Source organism: Paralichthys olivaceus, chromosome 18 (assembly GCF_024713975.1).
Source record: "Paralichthys olivaceus isolate ysfri-2021 chromosome 18, ASM2471397v2, whole genome shotgun sequence".
Lineage (NCBI taxonomy): Eukaryota > Metazoa > Chordata > Actinopteri > Pleuronectiformes > Paralichthyidae > Paralichthys > Paralichthys olivaceus.
The window spans coordinates 16,971,140-16,983,001 of record NC_091110.1 but is presented as its reverse complement, the minus strand read 5'-3'; the positions used below and the strand labels follow the sequence as shown (position 1 = coordinate 16,983,001).

General features: G+C 41.5%; 1 protein-coding gene and 1 long non-coding RNA gene across 2 annotated transcripts in view; one reads left to right on the top strand and one right to left on the bottom strand.

Moving 5' to 3' along the window:
• The first annotated feature begins 4,880 nt into the window (after window positions 1-4,880).
• On the top strand, window positions 4,881-11,377 carry gtf3c4 (general transcription factor IIIC, polypeptide 4). Its single transcript, XM_020106883.2, has 5 exons — window positions 4,881-5,248; window positions 7,302-9,032; window positions 9,323-9,453; window positions 9,909-9,997; window positions 11,134-11,377. Exons 1-5 carry the CDS (start codon window positions 4,934-4,936, stop codon window positions 11,196-11,198), a joined length of 2,331 nt encoding a protein of 776 aa, XP_019962442.2. The 5' UTR covers window positions 4,881-4,933; the 3' UTR covers window positions 11,199-11,377.
• The window catches only part of LOC138405437 (uncharacterized), a 38,285-nt gene continuing 36,426 nt past the window's right edge, over window positions 10,004-11,862 (bottom strand). The window contains exon 5 of the long non-coding RNA XR_011239173.1: window positions 10,004-10,162. This is a non-coding gene — a long non-coding RNA (uncharacterized lncRNA). The remainder of the gene's footprint in view (window positions 10,163-11,862) is intronic.

The window sequence follows — 11,862 nt, the reverse complement described above, 5'->3', positions numbered from 1 at the left end:
AGGTCCAATCACCAATATTGTTTAGAAAAAACAACACAGAGAAACACTGACTAATCCTAAAAAAAACAGCACAAGCAGCATTAAAATATCATTAACATAATTAAGCTCTACCTAAAAAAAACAAATTGAAGACCTAGTACAAAATATAGATTTTCTTTTTAAAGCAGACAATTCAGATTATTAGAATTTTATATACACAATGGAGTAACTATCTTGAACTCTATTGGTCATAGTGCAGCGGAAATAATAGAGATTAGTGGAGGTGACAATAAACAAAGCAAAATGTAGGAATTGATGCAATGATAGTAAGAAAGAAAAATGCCAGATGGATTTCACACATCAGCTATTATGAGGACTTTCTCTAACATGGCAGCTCCAAACACAAAGCAAGTCAACTTTGATGGATGAATCCAAATCCAGTGATCTGCCAGACACGGTTTAGTGTTTCCCAATCAGCCAATAATACAGGTAATCAATTCAACTAACACTAACATCATTGTATATTCATACGGCAGCGCTGTAAAAGTCAACAGCATGAAAGCATCGTAACTGTTCAGCTGTCGTTGCAGAATAATTCATCACTCGTGTAAAAAGACACACATGACACAACTTGTCATGATAAGCACAGGTGTTGACAATAACACTAAAGAAGAGGTTCCAGAAAGTTAGCACGAGCGATACCAGACCCCTGGAATTCAGCCTCCATTACTTTCATACAGCTGACCTGTTTTTCCAACAGTGATAAAGTACCTGCTGTAAATACAATAACTGCTTCAACAGAGACATCCCCTCAAAACACGTTACCATCAATAGCAATCCAAAAAAAAAAAAACAAGCTAGCTGCTTACCTGTCTGGTGAATGAGCTGACGATTCCCACACAGGAAACAGGAAACCAGGAGTTTAGAGACGGTTTGGAAACATCACAACTCGTTTAGAAAAAGCAACAAGAAGAGAAACAGCCGCAACAAACTTCAGCAGGTTCTTTCCCTCCAGGTTCTTTCCCTCCACGTTCTTTACCTCCAGGTTCTTTCCCTCCAGGTTCCTGAGCTTCTTCGTCTCCACAGGTGTGAAACAGCAAACAGGGGGGCGGGGCATGCGCACTTTAAATCACCCGCCATTTTGTCTTCTTCTTCTGGAGTTTATTGGCAGCTATTAGTCTCATTACCGCCACCTTCAGGGCCGGAGTGTAGGGCAGTAGATTGGCAACAGACAAAACTACAATAAATTATTTTCTTTAGTTCCTTATCTCTTACGTAGTGTCTGTCATTTATGAGACAGGTGCGATGGGTTTATTCACCAGCAGCAATAGAGCAACAATGGCATGAATGGAAGAATATTAGTGTCATGCATATGAAAAAATAGAATTAAGTTTGAGAAGTACTTTTTCAGTTTTGAAAGTCTGAGAATTAAAAAAAATCTAAAGTATAACGACTTTCATTAGTGGATACGACCAAAATAAGAATGCAGTGTGTGCATGAATTGATGAAATTGTTCTTCGGGATCAGTTTTATAAACAAGGAAATTACTTATTTTTTCGCAGGTTTGGTAATAATATCAACATCAGGACTTTGAGCAGACGGTGCAGAAATCTGTGTATTTTCAAAAAGAGGAGCCACATGAGTTTGGAAGAGGTCCATGTTCCCATTCATGCAACAGCATCAAACAATATTACAAATTAAACAGAAGCTTTCTCCAGAAAAAGGCCTATTCACAGAGAAATGTTGTTTCCCTTCCCTTGTTCATATATGATAACCAAGATCTAAAATATATATCTACAATTTACATGTGGGTTTTCACGTATTAGTCCCTTTTGTCTAAAACTAGTTATGTCCTGTCACTGTTTGTGTTTATTCTCTCACTATTGTAGATACATATCAAGATTTTTATCAGCTATTCGGTATCAAATAGAAGATTTGTTTAATCGCACACAAAGACACCCTTGGCCCTCTGCTGTTATTTTTGATGAGTGATCACTGTTTCCTTCTGGCCTACAGTCTGTTAAAACAGTTCACAGCATGTCCCGTTATTCCTGCACTGAAGAGCTGCCTCTGATCCTGACATCCTATCACCTTGACCTTTAACAGATCACTGAACATCCCTGAGGGGCGCTAAATAAAAGGCCAGCACTGTGGTTCCTACTGATGTCACCGATGTGATATCAATAGTTTGTCACCGAGCGTTCCTCTGGAGGTGCATGAATCCCCAACGGTTCTCACAGAATTGCCTGTTAGAGACTGTCAGGATGTATAAAGATAAAAAGGGAGGCTTCCTCGTCCCTTTCCACCCCAAGGACAGCATGGGGAGGGGGGCAGAGGAGCACTGATTGAGAGCAACACCTGTCAGGTGAGGCTTTCGCAGTTGATGGCGCAGAAGGAGCGCTGGGTCGACTGCTATGACTGCTAATCTCTGACGTGGCAACCTGCCGGGCTCTGCCAGTCTCCAGAGGGAAAGCGCCAGGAGCCCGAGCGCGGAGGCGTTTCCAGGGCTGCAGTCCTGTTAATGTCTCCCCCAACAGAATGAACCAAGCTGATATGCTCTAAATACATTTCATTATCATCATCATGATTATATCACTAATTGTGTGTACCCGGTAATGTGCTGCAGCAGCCGCCTCCTGGGAGGTGTCTGAGAGACTGAATGATTAAAACATGTATGATGAACCATGCATCAAAACGTCCCTGCGGGCTTCCTCACAAGATACATGTAAGCGGCTCCACTGACACTTGGAGCGAGCAAACAGCAGAGGATGTGGACTGCTGAGGGCTGAAAGGCTGAGGAGAAACCTGCAGGCAATAACATGACAGCAGGTGGATATTAGAGATGCAGGGGATTGACCTGAGATGACCCCATCCATATCCACAAACCCACACTACATAACCTCTACACCTTCAGACATGAATCCAGTGCAGCCTAAATAATTCCACTACCACACAATAAGTAAACCAAAGGCTGAGGTTCAAATCATGGCTGTGGGCTTCTCTGGCCTGTGTGTGTGTTTGCCTCCATCTTTGTGTGTGGTTGACAGGAGAGGATAAAGTTTTTGTGACAGCATTTGATGAATGTTTAATCCAACATTCATACATGGGATTGGGTCCCCAGTCAAAACCCACCAAAGACACACAGCAGGTGTGTGAAATATTCATTCACTACACGCTTCATTAAGAATGAAACATACCATGGTCCCCGTTCATTTATTCATTTCGATTATCGAAACAAAAGACAGAAAAATGGGAGATTAAAACACGGTGGGTGCGCTATTCTATATTTGTCTCACAGATTTGTAACAATTTGTTTTGTGACAAATAACTCTGCCTGTTGAAATCCCGCTGTCATCTTGCTGAGAGTCAGGCAGCTACTGTGAGCGCAGCTTTCATGTGAGGGCTGTAACAAATCACTGCCTGCCTGAGAGTCTCCAGCTCCGCAACCGACTGCAGCAGCTTGACCTCTGACCTGTCCAGGAGCGTCTGGTGACTCATCGCATAAAGCATCCTGATTTATATCTGAGCTATCAGCTGGGGACGGGACAGATTTCATATTTTAACAATTAAACGATGGAATATGACAATTAACAATCTCTCTTGGTGATTAGTGACTGCACAGAAGAAATGACTGATGCCCTGCGTGTCAGTGCACACGTTCTCTTGGACTCTTTTTTATCTTTTAGAACAGTAAATGTGTTATTGTTTTAGACCCAGGGCTGTTTCAACATAGACCTGCTCTCTTTATATGAATGTGCCACACAGAACCAACATTTCCCTGTGGAGATCATTAAAGTTTAATCTAATCTAATCTAATTAAAACAAGGATGAGCAGGTCCTGACACATTGTCCAATTGTGAATGTGTTGTTTTTTCAGAACCACAAAAAAAAAAAAGTTTTAAAAATAGAAAAACAAAAAGTTTCACAAAATAATTGGACTTTTATAGAAATCTGCATCTCAACATGGGTTGACGCTGCTATTACATGTGGTTAAGATGTTTTAGATGAACGAATGCCTCGAACACTGTTGTCATATTCAGTTAAGGTCAATTCAATCATCACTGTGTGTAAACAGAAATATAGTATGGCTTTCTATGTTGTTTCCTTAGTTGTGTTTAGAGGCTACAGAATGTGATGCAATTTAATTACAATGAGACAAAGACAGTAATTAAAAACACAAAATAGGAAATGTGAAATATACAATTATTATAATACTATTTCAATTTCCAGATCCAGTGAATTTCCTCATCGATTAAAAGCAGAATTCCATATTAATGAAATGTTTGACAGATCATTGTTAGAGCCTTTTTCCAGAAGTGGAATTTACATCTGAACTATCTCGTCACAGGAGAATCTGATTATTTGTCACATTGTCAAGACGTAAAGACGTTTAAATGCTGCTGTGAATAATGTATTTTACTTGTATTTACTTTGAGTTTACTAATTGTACCTAAAATTAATGTATCAATATGAAAAATATGTAACAATGTAATGATATATAAACTGATTTAATAAGGAACATAATATATTATTTTATTATTATATTAGATTGAATATATATATATATATATTTAATTATGAATAAATTAAATACGCAATAAAATATTTAATTATGCAAAAGTATATTATTGTATGTAAAGATTTAAATTCTAATATAATGCAATAATAATATAGTATAATAACATTACACCATTAGTAAGTACAGCATAATAGCATTAGGGTAACTGTAACATTACACACAACCCGTGATATTCTATTGTATAATTTATATATATTTATATATATTAATACTTAGTTCTTCCTCCTAACAACAGTTTTTACTGTCAGATTTAAAAAAAACTTTATTAGCTCATTCTCTGCGCACTAATTATCTCCGCGGAGGAAAGGACGACAGGAAGTCCCGCCCTCCTCCCCCTCCCTCGTTCACCAACGTCACTTCCCCCGCGTTGACAACATGGCGGCCGTCAGTCCGTCAGACTCGGGGACTCCGCTGCCCAGAGACGTTGCGATCAAGGCGGCGGTGGAGGCGGAGAGCGGGCTGCTGTTCGGCTCGGAGGGGGCGCCGGTGAAGCGGGACCCCGTGGTGCAGCTCCTGTCCCCGGTCAGCGGGCTGCAGCCGCTCGCCTGGTCGCAGGACCACCGCCTGGCCGTGTGCACCTCCAGCTCCCTGGCGCTGATGGAGCTGGTGTGCGACGTTCACAGCGGGAAACAGGAGCTGATGCTGCACAGGACCTCCATCCCCGTCCCCGCCGAAGCCACCAGACTGCGGGTAAAGATTAAACACAGCATGTTTAAAGATGCAGGGGTGAAGAAAACAAGTTAGCTTATCTTAGCATGTGCGTCTGTTAGTAAACACTGAGCTCCACCACATTTATGAACCTCAGGTAAAGACTCATGATGTTTTAAATCAGGACGCAACAACACCAGTTCATATTTAATCCCCAATAAATGTCCTAAAAGTCCCTCGGGATTAATAAAGTATCTATCTAATCTATCTAATCTATCTATCTAATCTATCTAATCTATCTATCTAATCTATCTATCTATCTATCTATCTATCTATCTATCTATCTATCTAATCTATATATCTATCTATCTATCTAATCTATCCATCTTTCTATCTATATATCTATTTATCTAATCTATCCATCTTTCTATAATCCCCAAATTTCACAGTTATCATCTGACCCAGGATTCACTCTTAATGAATATGCATGAACAGAAACCATCAGATTTCTACAACAACCTGAAACAATCACACCCAGGTGACAGGTGATCTACTGAAGATGAGAAAGAAACTGAAACACACTGATTAGAGCTGATTACAGGACAAATCTATTTGACTTAACGATGTCAAACATGCTGTAAATAGTACTAATAAAGAAAAAAAGTATAATACGACTCCTTCAATTAATTGTTTTCACAGACCAATGGGCCCAAAATCTATGAGTTTGATTTGTAAAAAAATTTAAATTGTAAAAATTAAATTTTGCAAAGAATGTGCAAGGAAAAACTGTCCCATAGATGAAACTAATTGGAGACCTTCTGTCATATATCTATATATATATAATATAAGTTATTGCTGGATGTGTTTGCAGCAGCAGTGATAATACATTTCAGTCTAAAATACCCAGGTGGTCACAGACTGACATCTGTGAGTGTTTTCGTCTTGTTGTTATTTGTGTAGTTGTTACACAACCTATGTAAACATGCCGTAGGAGCACAGCCAAGCTCGTATTCACCCGTGTGCTATTAGTTTGGCAGCGGTGGATGATTCTGTATTTTCATTATTTACTAAACTGAGAGAAAGATAATTAAAAGCGATTGGATACAAATGTCGACGCGAAGAGAAACTGAAAAACTATTTTGTTCTGGTAAATCTGTCCCTCCACAGCTGCTCTACTGTGTGATAATGATTGTTTATAGGTTCTCCTTCCAAAAATCCACTTGGCAGATAAAATATTGGACGGAGGCTGAGTTTATTAATCCACTCGACACAGTGACAGAAGGGTGAAGTTGGTTTTATGCCGTCATTTATAAATATGATTAAGTGCTTGTTAAGTAGGAGGCTTAATGAGACAGGAGCGGCAGACGATGGCGTTCAAAGTAAGTGTCACAAACGACATTATGTTAATCTGGTCGCTGCCATGTCAAGGATCAATAACGTTTTTTTCTAGATCAGATTATTAAGTTGATTAAGCTTGTTTAAAAATAATGCTTTGTTTTTCTGCTCATCATCAACTGATCTGTATGTGTGTGTGTATATATATATTTACATATATTTATATGACATTGTACTCGTTAGGGTCAATTTATGATTTTTGTTATTAATTCACATAGGACTTGAAATAAAGACTTCCAGTTCCTCCCAGTAGAAAGTACAAAGTAGAACCCTTAAAAATAAGTCATTTAGTATTTCACAGACATTGTTATCAGCGTCTCTGACGTGTTAAAGGGTTTGATTACTTCTTAGGAGTCATTGCTGATTCAAAAGGGTTGGGGGTTAGGGTTTTACTCCGACATCCATATTGGCATCAAGCCCCAAAAATTGATATCGGCTCAGATCTGACCAAACCTGTACAGAAGACATACTAAAGAGTTGTGTGTACCATATTTTTACATTTATTGTGTGTTTTTTTTTTAAAAAAATAAGTAAGTTCTAAGAGTAATTCAAATGATTTTAAAAATTTTCAGCAGCAAAGGCTTTCAACAACTCATCTGCAAATATTGCATGTTATGTCGTTTGGATGTTAGTGAAATGACTTGCAAACTTTCTTTTTGTTAAAAATCTAAATTCTTTCATTTTGTTCCTAATGTTTCAGGTGGGAACAGAGGCAGAGCAAACAGAAATGATAGAGAAGTTCAGCGCGCATCCGGACCCCTGCGTGAGGCAAGTTTTTCTGGCCGACAGAGTGATGAACCCGACAATGGTTGCGCATAAGGGAATAAAGTATGCCAGTTGGTCTCCGTTAGGTTGTGACTCTAGTGGACGTTGTTTGCTAGCTTGCCTAACGCTGGACCACAGACTTACCATTCATAACAGCTACAAGCGCCTCGAGTGGAACATGCTAGTCAATCTCACCAAAAAGTACAGTGAAAGGTTAAAGGGGCGAGGCTACGCCAGAAAAGACAACAAGCCGACGCAAGCAAACCTGCTGGACTTTGAGGAGCTGCAGCGGCGTTTCCGTATGCAAACGCCTCTGAGGATGGAGTGGTCAAGCATTTACACGATCAAACAGGTTCAGCCGGACAACACGGGCACGGACATAGAGATGGTCCTCCTGGCTGTCTTGATGGAAAACGGTGACCTTGTTTTGTGGAAGTTTGAACTGCCATTTGTAAATGGGGCAGATGTCATGTTTTATGACATCATCGAGTCAGGTGTGACCCGACCCAGTAACTTGGCGTGGTGGGAGTATGAAAACACAGATCGCCGGATGAGCGGCCTGATCATTGGCAGTGAGGTGGGACCCGTTAAGATCATGCCAGTCAGCCTGACGGGAGTGAAGGGCTACTTCACCCTGCGACACCCTGTCATCCTCTGGAAGGATTGCGACGAGATAGCTGTGGAAAACATCAAATGCGTCCCGATGATCCACCCGATCCATAAATGCAGCTGCAGCCTCATCGTCGCCTCACGGGGATGTTACGTCTTTTGGTGTTTGCTCATGATTACACCGGCCGGACTTAATGTGCACAACTCTCACGTGGCGGGGCTTCACTCGCTCCCTGTGGTCTCACTAGCAGTCAGTCAACATGGCGTTGCGGTGTATACATGCTCCGTAGATGGGTGGATAAAAAAGCTGACGCCTACATTTACTGAGAATACTTTGATTTTCAAACAAGACGACATGCTGCGTCTTGAAAACCTGGCAGGGCGGCGGATACATGGGATCACGGTAAGCCACAACGGAGCGTACATTGCGATGGTCAGCACACAAGGTATGGTGGACAACCACCATCCAATCACCAGGACCTACCAGGTTCACTTTGTGACCCTGAAAACGCCTGAAAGTGCAGCTGCACTGCTGCTCAAGTCTCCCGTACAGAACTTGTACAAACTGGCCGACCTGCTCGACATCGTCAGGTGGCAAATACTGAAAAACAAGTGCATCCCTGCAGCACTGCAGGAAGAGCTTGACCAAAGGATCCAGGAAGTAGACTCGCCCTTTCTGTGGCGTTTCAAGCTCTTTTTGGTTCGTATACTTTACCAGTCTCTGCAGTCACCTCCGACAGATCATCACTGGAAACCCAGCCAAGAGGGAGTCAAGGTGTTTGTAAGGGACGCAGATGGGGAGGATGGAGAGGACGGAGATGTGCTAGAGGAAGGAGAGTCTGCTGCAGGGAAGCAGGAGAAGGAGGAGAATCGCGAGGAGCAGATGGCCGAGGTGCAGGCTTGGGTTAACTCTGTAGAGACTCACCTGATGAGAGAGAACATGAAGAAGGTGCTGGGGGTGGTGTACCTCAACACCTGGATCGCTCAGAACACCAGTATACCCACCTGTGGCCTGGTGGAGTACCTCGCCAAAGACACTAACGACAGAGCTTCAGAGGTAAAACCTAGTGACCCACCTGATCATCACTCACCATGAACGTCCTGGTCAGATTCCTTTTGTTTTCACTTGACCTGATTACAGTGTTTTTAAGTAATATAATAGTATTCCTTGGGTTATGCTCCACCCCTTCCACAAAATCACATGTCATCAGATGAAGATGAAGTTAATAAATTAGACAGATTAACTCCGACATCGATGTTTTACATCAACTGAGGATAAATTGTTTTTTCATTCTTTGTAATATTGTTCTTACCGCTCTCTGTCTGTGTGTTTATCGTTGCTCTCAGGTGCTGATTGGCCACATTAAGAAAAAGATTAACAAGCAGACATTCCCGGAGCACTGCAGCCTGTGTCAAGCTGTGCTGCCCTTCACGGACCACAAACAAGCGATCTGTGAAAACGGTCACATGTGGCTCAGGTACAAAGAATATTTTTGATTTTTCTTCTCTTTTTTTTTTTTTTTAAACAACTCCTAAATATAAATCTAATCCACTGAATCTTCTTTAGCCTCACAGGAAGTGCAGGTGCCGCATCGGTTCAGACGCCTGACAGTCGGGCTGTGAATTGAATCTTTGACGGTTTATTTGTCTTCACAGAGGAGTAATCAAGCCTCCCACCTCTTGATATTTACTCATGCACCACTCTCATCGTCTCATAAATATTATCTGTCAAACATTTCTCCTTCCTTCTCGCTAGCTGGGATGCGGTGCCTCCGGTGGGCACTGAGAGGGAAATCTGTGCCCCTCCAGTTGCACCTCGGCGCTGCCTCTGCTCTACTTTTGTGTTTGTGTGTGTGAGCGTGTGTGTGTGTGTGTGTGTGTGTCTGTCCCTGCCAGCCCGCTCTCTTAATGCTGTTCTCTCGGTCTCCTCCAGGTGTGTGTTGTCATACCAGGCCTGCCAGACGCTGACGTTCAGACGTTGCCTCCTGCTGGATAGCATCGCCAGACTGCCAAAGCCTGAGGGTAAGCGCCACTTTTTCCATCTCCCTCCACCTCCACCTGCGTCTCACAGTCACACTCTCCATCAGCCGTCTCCTCCTGTCACCTTCAGCGTCGGCCCTCATCCGACCCTGCCACTCAGATCACAACTCCACATTTTGGATTTCGAAGTTGGTTGAAAACGTAACTCTGAAAAACATGAAGCATTATTAAAATGAGAGGGTTTCTTAAGTATTTATTATTTTAAAAAAGGATTATCTCACTTTCTGGGTTGAAGACGAAACGTGTGCAGCTTCTGTCTCATCATACGTCAGTTTTTCATGATCGCCTCAAACAATGATCACTGGTGCACGAATGAACTCTTATTATTGCATCATTACTAATCAAACTGAGTGCACTTTCAGATCCATGTCAGTGTTAATAAAATCGGACGTTTTGAGGCGATTAATTGTTTTGATTATTGGTGATTTATCAGGGAATCATGGTTTTCTGTGGCGCTTTAAAAGTCTCACCCAAAGAGCAGGTGAACGTCCAGCATTGTTTCCTGAACTGATTACAGTTGGGAGAAAAACTGGCTTTATCCGCCTGCATCATGCATCCCAGGTCTTTATGAGAGTTGGCTTAACGCCTGAGGCACGACTCTCCTGGTCATTCCAACCGATCCGAGCTGAAGGCTGACGGCTCTGTGCAGTTTTGGCATCCGTCAAAATTGCCATCATCGCAGCTTCTGTCTAAAAACATCTCACGAGCTGATTGTGCTCCTCTGTGTTCACGTATTGTATTTAATACTAATTTGAAACAAATTCACGCCTCTTGTTTTTAGGTTTAAAAATTTAATTGGTTAATTAACTTTTTGTTTTTTGCAAAAATGTAGATTAATTTATTATACTGATCTGAAGAACTTGTTACAAGACAGGCATTTAATCTCTATCTGTGTAATTAACCTTCACATCTACTTGATGGCCGTCCGTACAGACTTGCGTCATGTTGGAAGTTTTATGAAAATGTTCCCAAGTCTTTTAACTTTCATGAAAAAGAAACTCCGGCACCGATCAAATATGAGACCAACGTGTAAACTTGTCGTCGCATTTACATGACAAAGTGCAGCCGGAGAGTCTTTAATCATTTCATATCGTGAATCACGTTTTCTTCGCCCACAGATCCGGAGTGGATAAAGAAGATTCTGCAGGCGCCCTGCACGCTCTGCGACTCGCCGATGATCTAGAGCTGAAATCACCACAAGAACCTCAGGGCTTCCCCGTGACCTCCAGAGCTCCCCCCTCTGACGCGGGGTCCAATTTTGTCACACATCACTGCTATAATTTTTTATTTCATGTGTTTTGTTCACCTTTTTATTACTTTATTTTGGTATCTTAAAAGTTCAAATAAAAGGCTTTGATTACACGTTCAGACTCGTACTTCCTCTCGAGTGTAGCCTACAAAGTGCACGGAGAAGCTGTTTCCCCCCATGCCGCAGTTTTAAATTAATATTTTACTGAGGTAAAACAGTTTGGAGTCAAACTTTACAGATTTCTTTATTTTTCCTCGCTCTAAAATTAATTCCCAGTCAGACGCAGTGTTTGCACAAGGGTGCAAAGAAACAAAGTTTAAAATGTGGTTATATGTGGAGGCTTTTATTATTCAGTAGGACTTCAGGGCACCATAAATAAGCTCGCTCATTTCCTTCTGTTGACTATATTTCCAAACCTTTGGTGTAGTTTTTATTGCAAGGAAGTGGAACTTACTCTGCTAGTCCTATTTTAGTGAGTTTTTTCTTTCCTTTTTGAGTGCAACAAATAATACACTCTGAATAATACATACTGTGGAAAAAAAGAAAACTCAACATACCTACTTTAATTGGCACTGTAAAACAATTTCCAAGCTCTGGG